This window comes from Cervus canadensis, chromosome 23, assembly GCF_019320065.1.
Source record: "Cervus canadensis isolate Bull #8, Minnesota chromosome 23, ASM1932006v1, whole genome shotgun sequence".
Lineage (NCBI taxonomy): Eukaryota > Metazoa > Chordata > Mammalia > Artiodactyla > Cervidae > Cervus > Cervus canadensis.
In genome coordinates, this window is record NC_057408.1 from 20,543,199 (window position 1) to 20,560,692 (window position 17,494).

The following is a 17,494-nucleotide window of genomic DNA, read 5'->3' on the forward strand; positions in this document are numbered from 1 at the left end:
GTGCTTAACCTGCAGTTGGGGCTGCGCTGCTGGTCCTTCCGCAGCATCTGATAGCCACTCCAGCGAGGCAGGGACGATCTCAGCAGCCCCTGCCACCTCCACCGCTGCCCGCATCCTGTGTGACCATCCTGGCTGACGCCTGGGACCCAGGGTGCTCTGTTACCCCTTCTGGGTTCTCCTGCTCTCCTCACTCACACGCTTCCCCTTCCAGTACTTACCGGAAAACCGTAGGGCAAGGAATAGGGCATGACAATTCAAATCATAAACATTTGTTGAAAAATGTTCAAAACCTTATCATCAGTCAAAATATGAAGCTCAAACACCCAGAACAGTCTCAGTTCAACTGCATTTGGAATATTTGCTCTTAACAACTGTGGGGAGATTATTTCACCATATTTGCTCCTGACGGAACAGAATGGAAAAGAGCTGCTTTCACAGTTGAGGGGACAAGAGCAAGGATACTTTTTTCTCAGTCTTGAGGCGGATACTGTCACACATGCTACCACGTTCAGATAAATGCTAACGCACAAACAGCCTGACAGCCACTGCCAGGAGCGAAGCATTTCCTGTAGGGTTTCATTTCCTACCTGCGTGCAGGTAGGCCAGGTCGGGGTTCTCGATGTCTGGATGCTGTTCCTTCAGGTGGTTCCGGAACTCCACGGGGATGTTGGTGCCGTAGTCACACTTGGGGCAGTTGTACATCTTGACGCCTTCATGTTTGCCCGTGTGGAGAATGTGTTTGCGGATGTTTTCAGCACAGTTTGACCTACCAAGTAAGAAAGAAGAGTAAACGGAAGCAAGGTCACACCACTAACATCGGACCACAACCCAGGACGTCAGTGACCCCTCACACAGGCCTCGGGTGTGTCAGGCACTGCGCTAAGTGTTTAATCCAGGAGGCGGGAACTTCCGTCTCCTGGGGGCTAATTTCCAGGCTGCTCTCTTATCTGAGTGACTCATTTCTATGCAGAACCGGAAACAGAAAGCCCCGAGTTCTATGATTTTAATACAGATTATTCAGGTACCACTTGAGGGCAGTGAAGGAGTTTCCTTAATCCCAAGAACACACCTTTCACCACGAGGAGCCCTGCATAGGGAAGGCCTGCCACTCCCGCTGAACTGCAGCGCCAAGGAAACAAAGGTGCCTTGGCTTCTAGTTCTGTCACGACAGCGGCTCCTAAGTCAACCTCTCAAACCATCTGAAGACAGAAACGCAGCTGCGAGCAGCCCCTCACCTCACATCTGGGCAATGCGCGAAGTGCCAGCCAGGTTTCTGCATGGGCGCAGGTTTTTAAGAGGGATGGGCTGAATAAAGAGCGGAAGACCCGAGTATTCTACACTAAATTGTCCCTGACAGTGGGCTCCTCTCCCACCCCTTCCTGCGGATGCAGAAACGCCAGGCCTGAGATGACCAGAACCTTCAGCACAGGCCGCTGCTGCCGAGGCAGTGTTTGTTTCGTCTGCTCCCGTCCCTCCCAGCGCGGGGTCAGCGACCGAGTCGAGGCCTGTCCACATACACCGCTGCCTCCCCTCTGTCTCTGCTGTTGTCAGAACATCACTAGAAAGTGCCCGACACATATTCAAGCAGGTGTGTGTGTGTGTGTGTGTGTGTGTGTGTGTGTAGAGGGAGGTGCTTAACTGGAAGGAAACAAAAAATCAGATGGCTTCAGATTTCTGACAGAGTGAAATGAAATTCCAAAGAAAGCACTATATTTATCAGTCTTTCCTGCCAGTACTGCTGAAGGACAAAATCCCGCAGGCTGATTTGAAGAAAATAAAGTTAGGACACTGCAGGTATTTAGCAAACACATCTCACAGCGCGTGGATTCAGATGACGGAAGGCTGCACAGAGGCCGTCTGCGGCTCTCACGGCCCGCACTACTAAGCGGAATCATGCTTGTGTGTAACACATAACTGCACCTGGGGACGCACCCGGGGAGCTGGTGAAGCGTATGTGGTTACCATCCCCAACTTTATAGGAACTCTGCATCAAGATGGTAGCACAGAAGACCATCTGAAGGCAGGTGAACGAAACGCCCACCCAGTGATGATGGAAAGGAAGAGGGCCAGTTGTGGATTCCCCAGCTGGCAGGGTGAGCCGTGCCGAGTCACTACCTGCGTCTGCAGACCACCTCCCATGTGTTTTTCCGTGGCAGCACAGACAGTCCTAAATTCACCACTGTTTGCTGACATTCGGGAGTGAGCAGAAGTCTGCTATTGTACTTAATTAGGACTGCTTATTAGGACTGCTGATTCTCTGGTGCCACCTACATTCTCCCTTTATGGAGAAGGCAAGGCATTAAGAGTCACCAAGGACAATCGCTGGTCAGGGAAGGAAAATTACCAAAATCCACACATTTCAGGGTAGTGCCCACTTAAATGGGGGACAGTATAAGCAATGATACTTAATCTTTGATGAAGGAAGGAAGAGATGACTTTGAAAGCAGAATATTTTGTTTTTGAGACATGTCTATCTTGGATAAAACTAAACCAATATCTCTTAGAACATCAACTGCATGTGGAATCTAGCAATCAGGGGACTGTTACTGAAGCAAGTAAAAGTGGAGTGGGAGGGTTAAAAAGGAGAGAAGCTTCTTTCATCTAAAAATATAGAATAAAAAAGGGAGAACTGGTGTGGGACTTGGTGTTTTAGGTTAAGGATCATTTTATACATATATTTTATACCTATTTCTTTTTATTTGTGATGTGCATACTATTTGTATACTTGATTTTATGTAAGTAATAAATATGTGTGTATATTAATCTATTTTATACACACATCTAAGAAACATTAAATATATGCAAATGAAAAGAAAATACAGTCAATGTCTATCTGCAGTTGAAAAGATATATTTCATGGATAATGGCATATTTGTGTGCTATCATAATCTGTTCTGATGTCATACAACACAAATTTTTTTAAAATATTGAGATAAAAAGGAACAACTCTGAAATCAAACTATTGTGGTCCACGCCTAAAAAGTAGAAGCTCTAACATATTGTATCAACATCATTTAAAGCAGCTACAGAGACCTGCAGACTGCAGTCCCCACACTGGAGACTATCAAGAGACAGACAGCTGACTGTGTAGCAATGTTGCAACATTCAGTTGACAATAAGTAGGCTGGATACCTTCAGCCAAGCAGTTCTGAATGATACTCAGCCCCCCAAATGGTATTTTTTTCCCAAATATTAAAAGAACTTACAACTAGTAATAAGAATGGTACATTGAAGAGGGACTAACGAAGAACAAGTCAGGCAGGAGAAGTAAGGATGGTTTGAGACATTATTCCAAACAAGGTCCAACCTTGGTTTGCCAGGAAATAACAGCAGCAATGCCAAGAGGGCATTCAATTATCAGGAGTCAGCGATTGAATGTATCTTTAGTTTGACACTGACTCTTTTTTTTTTTTTTTCTTTGACCCCATGGACTGCAGCCCACCAGGCTCCCCTGTCCATGAGATTTTCCAGGCAAGGATGCTGGAGTGGGTTGCCATTTCCTTCTCCTGTTTGACACTGACTCTTAAGGTAAAGAGTATATGCTGCCCCATGTTTCTAGACTGCAAGATTTAATATTATTAAGATGGCAATACACCTCAAATTGATGTACAGATTCAGTACAATCCTATCAAAATCTCAGCTGGATTTCTTACCAAAGTCGCAATACTGATCCTAAAGTTCATATGGAAATGAACCTACAAGACTCGATACAATCTCACGAAGAACTATGTTGGAGGACTCACGCTTTCTGATTATAAAACTTTCTATGAAGCAGTAGTAATCAGAACAGTGAGGCTCAAGAGAAAGGACAGATGGAGGGGTGTTCAGCGGGAGGTGGGGGGGTGAGGGCATGGTTCCACGGGAGGTGAGACGGCTCAGTGCGACACTATAGGCGCCTCGTGGGGACAGGGGTTCAGGCCGGACTCACTGGGCCCACGAGTGCAAGCACTGAGTTTATGAGGAAGGCAGTGTAAAGTCTGAGGACATTTCAAATGCAATTTTGAAATACAACATATTGAAAGTCTTAAGGCAGCTTTCTTTCTATATATGTAAGTATGGCCTTGGCTGGGCAATTAGTAAAAGGACCAGAGATGGTAACTGATTAATTTTAGGGCTTCTTAAAATATGTAATAAGGGAAATAAGTTCAGAGGCACTGCATTTTAAAATAATAAATTAGTAAAATAACAAACAACAAGGTCTTCTAGAATACCACAAAATTATGTCAATGCTACACACTTGCTGCCTATTAACACAAAAGCATAAGTTAAGTTTTTGTTATTTAACTTAAGGAAAAGGAAGCTTTAAAAAAATTCTACTAAATATTTTTTCTCTTTTGTTTCTGATACTATCTTTAGGATTTTCATGTCATCTGCAAACAGTGAGAGCTTTACTTCTTCTTTTCTGATCTGGATTCCTTTTATTTCTTTTTCTTCTCTGATTGCTGTAGCTAGGACGTCCAGAACTATATTGAATAACAGTGGTGAAAGTGGACACCCTGTCTTGTTCCTGATCTTAGGGGAAATGTTTTCAGTTTTTCACAATTGAGAATAATGTTTACTGTAGGCTTATCATATATGGCCTTTACTATGCTGAGGTAGGTTCGTTCTATGCCCATGTTTTGAAGATTTTTAATCACAAATGGGCGCTGAATTTTGTCAAAGGCTTTTTCTGAATCTATTGAGATTATCATAAGGTTTTTACCTTTCAATTTGCTAAAATTGTGTACTACATTGATTGATTTGTGTATATTGAAGAATCCTTGCATCCCTGAAATAAACCCAACTTAATCATGGTGTGTTAGCTTTTTGATGTGTTGCTGAATTCTGTTTGCTAAAATTCTGTTGAGTATTTTTGGATCTACGTTCATCAGTGATATTGGCCTGTAGTTTTCTTTTTTTGTGTTGTCTTTGTCTGGTTTGGTATCAGGGTGATGGTGGCCTTGTAGAATCAGTTTGGAAGTGTTCCTCTGAAATTTTTTTTAAAGAGTTTTAGAAGGATAGGCTTTAGCTCTTCTCTAAATGTTTGATAGAATTCTCCTGTGAAGTCATCTGGTCCAGGGCTTTTATTTTTGGGGAGACTTTAGATCACAGCTTCAATTTCAGTGCTTGTAATTGGATTGTTCATAATTTCTATTTCTTCCTGGTTCAGTTTTGGAAGTTCATAAGAATCTGTCCATTTCTTCCAGGTTATCCATTTTATTGCCATATAGTTGTTCATAAGAGTCTCTTATAATCCTTTGTATTTCTGCATTGTCTGTTGTAACCGCTCCCTTTTCATTTCTAATTTTGTTGATCTGATTTTTCTCTCTTTTTTTCTTGATGGGTCTGGCTAAATGTTTGTCAATTTCGTTTATCTTCTTCAAGAACCAGCTTTTAGTTTTATTAATTTTTACTATTGTTTCTTTCATTTCTTTTTCATTTATTTCTGCTCAGATCTTTACGATTTCTGTCCTTCTAATAATTTTGGGGGCTTTACGTTCTTTCTCCAGTTGTTTTAGTGTAAAGCTAGGTTGTCTATTCGATGTTTTTCTTGTTTCTTAAGGTAGTATTGTATTGCTATAAACTTCCCTCTTAGAACTGCTTTTGCTGCATCCCATAGGTTTTGAGCTGTGGTGTCTTCATTGTCATTTGTTTCTAGAAATTGTCTGATTTCCCTTTTGATTTCTACAGTAACCTGTTGGTTATTTAGAAACATATTGTTTAATCTCCATGTGTTTGTGTTTCTTACAGTTTTTTTCCTGTAATTGATATCTAGTCTCATAGTGTTGTGGTCAGAGAAGATGCTTGATACAATTTCAATTTTCTTAAATTTACTGAGTTTTGATTTCTAACCCAAGATGTGGTCTATCCTGGAGAATGTTCCATGTGCACTTGAGAAGAAGGTGTATTCTTCTGCATTGGATGGAATGTCCTGAAGATATCAATAAGATCCATCTCATCTAATGTATCATTTAAGACTTATGTTTCTTTATTAATTTTCTGTTTTGATGATCTGTCCATTGGTGTGAGTGGGGTGTTAAAGTCTTCTATCATTATTGTGTTACTGTCAATTTCTCCTTTTATGTCTGTTAGTGTTTGTCTTATGTATTGAGGTGCTCCTATGCTGGGTGCATTGTTATGTCTTCCTCTTGGATTGATCCCTTGATCATTATGTAGTGTCCTTCCTAATCTCTTGTAACCTTCTTTCAAGGACTATTTTATCTGATATGAGGATTGGTACTCCAGCTTTCTTTTGCTTCCATTTGCATGGAATATATTTTTTCATCCTCTCACTTTCAGTCTGTATGTGTCTTTAGGTCTGAAGTGGGTTTCTTGTAGACAGCATATATATGGGTTTTGTTTTTGTTTCCATTCAGCCAGTCTGGGTCTTTAGGTTGGAGCATTTAATCCATTTACATTTAAAGTAATTATTGATATATATGTTCCTAATGCCATTTTCTTAATTGTTTGGGGTTGATTTTGCAGGTCTGTTTTTCTCCTGTATTTCTTCACTATGTAAGTTCCTTTAACATTTGCTGGAAAGCTGGTTTGGTGGTACTGAATTCTCTTAACTTTTGCTTGTCTGAAAAGCTTGTGATTTCTCCATCAATTTTGAATGAGATCCTTGCTGGGTACAGTAATCTTGGTTGTAGATTTTCCCTTTCAGTACTTTAAATATACCCTGCCATTCCCTTCTGGCCTGCAGAGTTTCTGCTGAAAGATCAGTTGTTAAACCTTTGGGGTTTCTCTTGTATGTTACTTGTTGCTTCTCCCTTGCTGCTTTTAATATTCTTTCTTTGTGTTGAGTCTTTGTTAGTTTGATTAGTATGTGTTGGTGTGTTTCTCCTTGGGTTTATTCTATATGGGACTCTGTGACGCTTGGACTTGATTGACTATTTTCTTTACGATGTTGGGGAAATTTTCAACTATAGTCTCTTCAAAAATGTTCTCATACCCTTTCTTTTTCTCTTCTTCTTCTGGGACCCCTATAACTCAAATGTTGCTGCGTTTGATATTGCCCCAGACACTATCCTCATATCCTCAGTTCTTTTCATTCTGTTTACTTGATTCCGCTCTTCAGAAGTTATTTCCACCACTTTACCTTCCGGCGCCTGACTCATTCTTCTGCTTCCGATGTGCTGCTGTTGTCGATTTCTTCTGCTTTTAATTTCAGTCACTGTGCTGTTCGTGTGCTTATTCTTTAACTCTTCTAGGTCTTTGTTAATTGGAACTTGCATTCTCTCCATTCTGTTTTCAGGGTTTTTGATCATCTGTAATATCATTTCTGACTTCTTTTTCGGGTAGTTTGCCTGTTTCCTCTTCATTTATTCAGACTTCTGTGTTTCTAGGTTGTTCCTACATTTGTGTAGCATATCTCTGCCTTTTCATCATTTTTTTTTTTTAACTTATTGTGTTTGAGGTCTCCTTTTCCCAGGTTTCAGGGTTGAATTCTTTCTTCCTTTTGGTTTCTGCCCTCCTAAGGTTGGTCCAGTGGTTTGTATAAGCTTCATATAGGGTGAGATTTGTGCTGAGTTTTTGTTTGTTTGTTCGTTTTTCCTCTGATGGGCAAGGCTGAGTGAGGTGGTAATCCTGTCTGCTAATGACTGGCTTTGTATTTTTGTTTTGTTTGTTGTTTAGATGAGGTGTCCTGCACAGGGTTCTACTGGTAGTTGGGTGATGCCAGGTCTTGTATTCAAGTGGTTTCCTTTATGTGAGTTCTCACTATTTGATACTCCTTAGGGTTAGTTCTCTGGTAGTCTAGGGTCTTGGAGTCAGCACTCCCACTCCAAAGGCTCAGGGCCTGCTCTTTCAGGAGAAGTTCTGCAGTTAGTAGTCACTCAGGAAACTTCCTTAATAAAAGGGATCAAGTCATTCAGCAGGGAAAACTGATGCTGAAAGCTGACACCTGTCCACATGTTGTCATCAGCAGAATCCGGTTTAGACGTCCCAATTCCTGAGCAGGAAACTTCCCATCCAAGAGAGCAGAGGAGAGCATGGTTCATCCCAGAAGAGCTCCTATTTTTTCTCTTTTGATACATGTGATTTCAGTTATCAAAAAAATACTGTACCACTGAAGTTGTTAAACAAACATACCGTCACATATTTAAAACATCAAACAGTCTAATAATAAGAGACAGAGACAGCGAAGTCTCTTCCTACCACAGCCTGGATCACCACCCTCCCACCCTGGACCACGGACACAGAATCACTAACTGCCCATCAATCTTTTGGGAGAACTAACAATTTTTTTTTCAATGCATAAACATACTGTATTTTCTTCTCTCCCCTCTTCTTGTATGTAAATCTGTTGGCATAACACGTGTTGGCATCTTACTTTTTTCACCTAACGACAGGGCACAGGGACCTCTCCACGTGACTACATGAGCACACAGCATCCTTCCTGACGTCCCCCCGACCCCACCCCACCACTCCCTCCCTCGGCTTCTCCTCCTTTTCTTCCTTTGTTAACAGCGACACAGAATTTCCTCGTGAGGACAGAGAACACCACATTTAACTGATCCTCTACTGCTGAGCATCTAGGTCGTTTCTGATCATTCACTAGTGTAAACAAGTTTGTGATGAATAATCTAGTGTAAACAAGCTTGTGATGAATTCTCCTGTGAAACTTTCTCTTTCTCAGGATGCCAAGAGAATGTCACAATGCCAAGTGGAATTGTTTCAAATGTCAATGGGCATATGCTTTTGTAGTTTTGATCAATGGTGCCAAATGGCCCTCCAGAGGAGGTATAGCAATTCACACTTCCACCAACAATGTTTTAGAGAGCCTGTTTCTGCACAGTCGTGCCAATGTAGTGTGTTGTGTTATCAAACTTCCAAGTTTTTGCCAATGTGGTGGGTGAAAAATGACAGCTCAAGGTGGGGTTCAATTTCCAACTTTTAACAGTTTTAATCTGCATTTCTCTTGTAATGAATAAAGTTGCTTCAAATATTGAAATGCCATGTGTATTCTGCTTCCTCTGTACCATTTTTCCATATTTTTATGAGTTGTTTTCCTAACGGTTGTTAGTCATTCTCTTATACATAAGGGAAATAAACTCATTTGTCTATGACAGAAGTAGAAAATATCTCTTCCTTACTTTCAGTTAGACTTTGTTTATAGTATCTTCTGAGAAGCAGAAATGTTTTATTTTGTTCATCTTTTGTCCTATGGCTTCCTTACTTAGAGGTCATAAAAGGATTGTCCCTTATTGGTTCTAGTACTTGAATAGTTGCAGTGTTCCACTAAGTATTAGAGTCCTTTCAAAATTCCCCTAGAGCATGGTATAAGTTGTGTCTCCACACTGCTTGCCAGATCTCTCACTGACTTGAAGTGCTCTCTCCATGAATATCTGATTTATTTGAAGCTGAGTCTGGATTTTCTGTCCCAGTCTGCTGGTCTGTCTTGCACGTGCTCATCCATTGAAATGACCCAGGCTGCACAGGACTCATGTCTGGTAGAGTCCATCCACCTGTGTTGCTCTTTCTCCTCCCGGGTCACCACCTCCCCCTCAAGGCATCAGGTGAGCTGGCGTGGTGGATGTGGAGAGTTAACTGTGGAAGCAGAGAGACCTGGGCTGATAATAAAGTAATATCACTAAGAGACAATCAGGTAATTTCTGTGTATTTACTAATGCGTACTGGTAACATTATCTTAATATAGAAATGCAGAGAGAGCAGGTACAGATGTCACACGCTAATGTAAACATGGATCCCAATACTCCTTCCCCAAGAGAAGCCATGTATCTGCCTCACCACTCCCAAATTTCTATGTATGAAATTCACCACTATCTTGGTCTCCTGCTAACAACTTGGCAAGTTATGTACCTAACCTGACATTTAAAAATTCTGAAAGTTCTGCTTAAAGAAATACAGAATTTTTTTTTAAAGTACTTTGTCTCCCACACTTTCAGACCATGGGGTATTTTGTTGTTTTATGCTAATAATATATGTGTCTCATAAGGCTGTCATGAAGATTAAGGTAAATGACATTAAACAAGTTTAGAAAATACAGGAGGTGCTCAATGCACTGTTTATCACCACGACTAGTCTTTCTGTTGAAAGCAATAGAGTTCAACTCTCTGGATCATCATTAGCAATTTACTTACTATTATGAAAGGCAACTTCAATTTATTTTAAAAATAAACCCCACAGTTATATAGCGTTGTATGCCTATACATTTAGAAAGCCACTTCCTCTTCCCTCTGTAGTTAAGTTTCTTTTGGAACAAGTGTATCATAAGGCATAATTATCTAAAGTTCAGTTGAACGAGGTTTCCACTGTATCATTAAAACAATAATCCACAATTAATAAAGAATAATCCCATGAAAGGCTTTATGTAAACAAAATTTAAGAAGTTTCCACATTTTTTAAACCAGCAGTATTTAATCATAAATTCACCAAGTCTAAGAAACACTATGGACTCTCTGAGGAGGAAGAAAATAACGCTGTGAGTCCCTGCAGGTGGAGGGTGAGCCCGAGGCAGCTGCTCAGGCTTCCTGCACGATTCACCTAACATGGCCCGAGACACACAGCCCTCTGCCACGTAGGTTCCCACTAAAGGGCCCACAAGGAAAGAGCCTGAGAATTCTGGATTACTAAACAGTTGTGCTGGTTAGATTGCTAGAGGTACAAGAATAAAAAATTATAACCTGTGACTAAAATGGGATATTTTATCAACAGTATTCAACCAACAGGTGAATGTCACTGGGACTGTCGAACCTGATACATCACCAGGACAGAGAATACAAAGACCCCTGTATACAAGGGATAAAGATGTCATTTCAGATCAATGAGGAAATGATGGGTCACACAACAAATGGTGTTCAGTCAACTGCCTATCACATGAGGAAAGATAACTTACAGACTCTTCTGCTCTTATACCATGCAAAAACAAATGCTGTTTGGATTTTAAGGTTAACATAAGGACACTAAATTATTAAACTGCTAAAAGAAAAATATGAGAAAGTATTTTTATACTCTTGATTGGAAAAAGTTTTCCTGGATAAAATTCAGAACACAAATGCCATAAACTGAACAACAACAACAACAGCCTTTAAGAAACAGAACTACCCCAACATTCCACTTAGTCCAGCATGATGCCTATAGGGCTGCAGTGAAAATACTTTGGTGGCCAATGTCTCACATATTTCAGTTACACAAATTACATTTTTTTTTTTAAACAGCAGTAACTCTGTGAGTGTTCAATATGCTATTCATTATGTGTCTGAAGAGGGTGGTAAAAAGAGAATGTTTCTCAAACTAACTTGATGACAAAAACATTTTTCAAGAATGAGCCAATGACATCTACTGCTTGAAGCCCACGACTGGTGAAAACTGGCCCTGAGTTTAGCCATACTTGATGCTTCTTCCTGTCTCACTTCCCGTCACTGTGGTTCCAGTGACACTGGTGGAAATCCTGCTCATTGTTACCTTGCCATTCGTTTTATATTGGACCTTTGAAATAAATAGAGCCCTCCCCTACTCTATTTCTACAAACTTATGTCCTTTCAGGGAGCTTCCCTGATGGCTCAAGCAGTAAAGAATTCACTTTCCAATGAGGGAGACACGGGTTTGATCTCTGGATGAAGAAGATCCCCTGGAGAAGGTAATAACAACCCACTCCAGTATTCTTGCCTGAGAAATTCCACGGACAGAGGAGCCTGGCACACTACAGCCCACAGAGTCTGTAACCTTTATATTCACAAAGAACTGGACATGACTGAACACTGGATGGATGGATGGATGGAAGTCCTTACAGAATGAGTGTCATTCTCCTCCTTTCTGTTAACTAGCCAGGCTTAGCAAAATGAAATGCTTGGAAACCAGGAAAGGCATGTAAATGAGAAGCCTTCAAAAGAAAAGGATCTTTAACAAAGAACAGGAATAGAGCCTGCTAAGTCACTGGAATCACACTTGGAGGAGGGAGAGAGGAGGCAAGGAGGAGGTGGAGAGGCCGAGGAGGGAGAGAGGCTGAGGCGCAGAGACACTCGCCAGGCTGGAACTACAGGAAGGCCTGCCCTTACAGAACTGTTGCCTGCAATAGTCGCATACAAACGATACTACTTTATAATTCAAGACATAAATATCAGTATATGTAGTAGTTTACTGTAGCTTTTCTAGTTGAAAGTTTTTCAAACTTAAGGTGATAGAATGGAACTTTTACAGAACCAAAAATACATTTCACAATCTTTCTGAGAGCCTAGGCCAGAACGTGATTTTACCTGAGACAATTTTATAATGTCAAAGAGACAAAAAAAAAACCTACAAAGGCTGGATGTACAATACCCGCAGCTTCTGCATGCATGCCTGAGAGCACAGCTCATCCAGGAGGTTTGCAGACCTGACCACGTAACTCACGACATGCCCATAAATTGGTCCATTAGGGGCAGGGGTGGGGCTGCCATAAAATTTTAAATTTCTTAAGTGGCTGAAAGGAGACTACATCTCTCACATCTGCTACACCAAGGAGCTGGTCAGTAAGCTACCCGTCATAAAGTCAGACAGAGGAGGTGCAACAAAGAGTAAGGCACAAAGTTTATTTTCTGGCCAGAGGGAATAGTGAGCTTCCCTGTCTTTGCAAAGCTCTTGAAAGGCTCTTCCCAGACTCTCTTTTCCTTACGAACCTCTCTGAGTTAAGTGTATATTTACAGAAGATTTAAAACACATATTTTATTCACGTTGTTCAATTGAGCCCTACCAAGCAGCATTTCAACCTACCATAATTCCAGAGCTTCGTGATCACTTTTGAAGAAAAACTTAAGAGAATCACTGATGACAAGGGGGCCACTGAGTTTATTTAATAACCTATGTCCATTTTTACAAAATTGCTCCATGTAATGCATTTAAAAATCATAACCGGTTCATTTCAGTCACCGCACACAATGCCTCCCTTTGTCCCTTGTAAGTCTCTCAAATGTCTTATTTTAAAGGAATATATAGTACTCCCGGAAGACATTTCCCCATTTCTATTCTCTTCGACTCCTGCGAGCCCTTGTTCTGTGTGATAAGGCAATCTCCTCCGGGATCGGCGCCGTGTAGTTTCGCACCACGAGTGACAAGGACTCGACTTGAATAACTGCTGTGCGCAGGTTGTAATTATGTCAGCTGGAGTGTTGAACAAGGGGACTGATTAATGGGAGCCCGGGCCCAGGCGCAGTCCCTATCAAAACCTCCACGCAGGCCAGCAGTGGGGACGGGTTAAAGCAGAAAGACAAAACATGCTGCATCGTCCATGATAGATGAATTGCTCCAACAGTCTTCAGGCAGATGTTCCGGGACAGTATAATATACAATTACTCTGCCTTATCACTTTCCCAGGGACAATAAAGCTTCCCCCTTCTACAGCTCATGTGAGTGAAGGCAGAATCCGTTTCACTTTTACAGCACCGACTCACTTATCACGGCGCCTTGATTGTGCTTTTACGGCTAAAGCAAACATATATTCCACCTTTAAACCAAAAAAAGAGCCGTAAGAATAAAGCTGGAGCCTTGTTTTGAATCTCTTTTACATCAGAACACACAATGCTTTAGAAGGCTGTTGTGTTAAAAATGGATAGAAGGAAGGTAGTATACGTGTGTGTGGGTACGTAGTTGAAAACAAAGCACATACGACAAGAAGAAAGATTTGGATTGTGTAACTTTATATTCATAACGTTGTTTACACAGCTCACACGAAATCATTAATTGGGAGACACATGTAACTTTATGTGTGTGTGTACCTATATATATGCTGATATTGTCCATATATTTCCCAGGCACACAGCTCCTTGAGTCTGAGGGTACACTTCCAACGACACACTTACTCACTGCCACTCCTGGGTCGTGTCTTTGAGAACCTTCTTCCTCAAGAAAGCTGTGTTAGCCAATAGGACGGAAGCTGCCCCAACCGTTTCAATAACACATTGTAGCCAGTGCTAAAATGAACCTACCTCAGGGGGACTACGCTGATCAATTCTATTACCTTTATGTACTCACAGAAATGGTGCCAAAAATTTATGGCAAGATGTCCTGAACTATCTCAATTTGCAAAGGGAAAAGCGCTTTTCATTTTTAAAGGTGAAAGACAAGCTAAAACCAAATTCTGAGATGCAGCCATAACCCTCCTATGGAACTGGAATTTATAATAAAACAAAGAAGCGAAAATTCCTATAGAATCAAAGGAAACCAAACAGAACGCGAGTGAATGCAAAAGAAAAGCATGCATCAACCTGCGGGGCAGTATAGATGACTTATTTCCACTTTTTAGTGGTTTAGTGCAACTGACACCAACACTCAGCAGTTATAATCCGCCCTAAGTCATGGAAACAAATCATGCACCCTATCTCACCCCGCGGAGTGATATATTCGCTTCTCTTTCCAAGCCATACACACACTAACTCCCCTGCCGCATGGTCCTCATTATGACGTTTCTCTTGGTAGGACCATTCCAGTCAAGTTACACGTTTCTAGAAATATGGCAATTTGAAGAAGGTAGGGATCAATCTAAAATGGGGTGAAACAGAAGTTTTAGTACAAATGACACAAAGAATATAATTAAAGCTGTGATTGGTAAGAGTTATACCATATTTGTGATTACTAATAAAGTCAAACAAATGCAGGTAAAACAAACAGAAAGAGTTGTAAATACACATGGGGGTCATCACAGTAAATGCCTGTGAGATTCCACAGACTTCTGACATCACTAGGGGGGCCTGTTAGATGTGCCAGTCTTAGAAAAGTCCGAAACCATGAGCAAAACTGTTTAGAATAAGTCACAGAAAAGAAGACACACTTTAAAAGATGACATTTAAATGACTGTTGGCTAAATGGTCACCCTCAAATGTGCCAAGCAAAATTTTGAATTGTATCTAACAGTCAGAACAGCACAATCTTTTGTGGAAATAAATTCTCCATAGAAAGCAAATAAAATCCCAGTGACTGGGTGTCTATGTAGGGGAGAGCAGAGCAATCCCATGACACAATTTCTGTGTTGTTTGATTCAAAACTCTGACCACAACAAACCTAAATTTAGCACTATGCAGTGTCCCCAAATGTGGGAGCATTGTCACGGCAGTTGGGCGTAGATGTTCAGAGGTATGAAGCTGGAGTTCTCCAATTCAAGAGAGAGGCACAGCCGATGTTTCAAAATTATTATCAGGGCCCCCAACCTGTCACAAAACCCTCAGCTGACATGGGCCATCTGAGTCGTCAGGTATAGTTAGGCATTTGTTCATTGTCACTATTTCAGCTGGCTCTTTCACCACGGCATGTAAGTATTTAAGTAAGATTTTAAAAGCAATCTTAAGCAAGCAAATGAAAACACTCAGATACAACATGACTGAGCTTTCTGCTCTGGCTTCTCCCCACGGCCTCACCTCTGACCACACGTGTGCCTTCTGCTCCTACCCCGGTGCTGGATCTGGGCTCCCGCAGAAAACCTCTGGGAGCTGAGGCAGGTGTCCTGTCCCGGGGGCTCCTTCCCGCTGCCCAAGGTCCCTTCCACTGCTGGGAGGCTACTGCTCCGTGTCTCCGATACCTGCTCTTTGCCCCGCTGTTTCACCACAGGGAGACACCAATCGCATCAGTGCTTTCAGGTCCATGTACAGCAACACTGACCTACACATTTCCGGGCTCGTCTCCATGTGGGCATCCATGGGCCTTTCAAAGTCATTTCAAAGCCAACCCACACTCATCATCACTTTGCCAAAGGGATCTCTCTCCTCCAGGGGTGAGAACCTGGTGAGTGGCCGCTGCTCGCCGAGCAGCCCTGGCTGAGGCATCAGCAGGATGGCGTGCATCTTTCTGTCACTCGGTCCTCAAAGTCACCCACTTGGTCACCATGTTCGCCCTCCTGACAAGCGCTGAGATCAGCCTCTCTCCAACCCATTATGGCTACCACGTTGGTTTAAGGTTAGTTACTTATTACTTCTGCCTGCACCTTCGCAATTGTCTTTCAGATGCTCTCCCAACTTCTGCTGTGTCCCTCTCTGGCTCCTCATTTGTACCGCATCAGTGACTATTGCAAAGCAAAATATGAATATGTCAGTTTCCTCCTTAATATTCTCCACTATCTACACACTCACTGCCTTTGGGGTAAGAAGCAAACATCTGGGGACTCAGCCCCCAGGATGTCCTGCCCCCATCCCCACACAATCCCACAGGCCCTACAGTCCAGGCTTGCTGATGGGAGAAGACAATCTAAAACCAAGCGAAAAATATAATTTGGGAGTGGGAAGTGGGGCAGAACTCTACTTTTTATTAAAGTAAAGCTATTTGAGGTTTTTAGAACAAAACAAATTTCTCAGATTTAAGTGCCAACCAATTTCTACCTCAAATAATTAAATCTAAGAGATTAACTGATTTACTTAAGCACAAGCAAGCACTAAAAACTTATCACTTTTTTTCTCTATGGAAAACTCTAATTTGTTTTATGACATTTCATGTATTTCTTAAAAGTTGTAACTCAAGATGAAAAAACACAAACAAGAAAGAAAGGACTGAGTATATTTAGCCAACTTGCTTCTCACAAGTAGGAAAAAGTCAACAGAGGATTTGCGCCACATCCTCTTAATTAACAAAAGAAAGATGTGCGAGAGAGGAAAGATGTCATCTTGTCTTTACAGACATTCTTAACCTAAAGCCAAAACGTGCACTGTGCTACCAAGACGACAGCATCTTATTCCACTCAAGGGCTCTGATGTCTAGAAGGCATGCTGATAGAGAAGCTTGCTCATATACACACTGCATCCCCATTTCCTGCTCATTCCAAGGTTTTCTTTCTCTTCTTTCCTTTCTTTCTTTCAGGATTTTTTTTTTAAACAGTCCCTAGAGGGTCAATATTTCAGAATACGTTGAAACAAAGGATCCAAAACCAAAATGAAATAACTAATATCTTGGCATTCTCACTGAACTCATGACAGGTGGTAAAACTGCTATACACCTCAAAGGTATCCTGTTCTATTATTTTCTCTCGACTCCACAACTGAGTTTGTGAAATTCAACCACACAACCAGAAGGGTGTGCCTAATGTTCTTCCAACTGTTGTTCTAGATAATCCTGGTGATTACAGAGTTTTCCTAACAAGCTGTACATTGTATGAGCCTCCACTGCCAGGAGATATAGATAGTTACACTGTGAAGTGTTTTGTTGTGTGATAATAGCTCTAGTGTCTGAGGAATAACTTATTATGCAAGAGATTATTGCCCAAAAAAATATTTTCTATTTTTTTCATCTCTAAGGCCTTTCTTTCTACCACAATATATACAGATATATCTAACTACCACCCGAGGGACTGTCCATAGCAATTCCTTGTAGAAAGACCATCCCCAAAGATAGCTCTGGTCCTTCTATAATGACTGGATGTGGGATTCAGAGCCAGCAGGTTAAATAAACATGTTTATCTGGATTCTACTTTAAGAGATAGCAAAGGGAATGTATGGTCACTTTGTGTTCAAAACGGCTCTTCTAATTAATCTGTGATCTCAATGCCTATTTCAGCTACATCAACAAACAAAACAACTTAAAACTTGTGTGATAA

The 17,494-nt window shown here is 41.3% G+C and overlaps 1 protein-coding gene across 3 annotated transcripts in view; it reads right to left on the bottom strand.

The window, feature by feature from the left end:
* The window catches only part of ZNF407 (zinc finger protein 407), a 374,140-nt gene that overhangs the window by 119,902 nt on the left and 236,744 nt on the right, over nucleotides 1-17,494 (bottom strand). For all 3 annotated transcript variants that reach the window (XM_043444134.1, XM_043444136.1, XM_043444135.1), the window contains exon 8: nucleotides 588-766. In XM_043444134.1, the coding sequence (XP_043300069.1) occupies nucleotides 588-766 (179 nt within the window). The remainder of the gene's footprint in view (nucleotides 1-587; nucleotides 767-17,494) is intronic.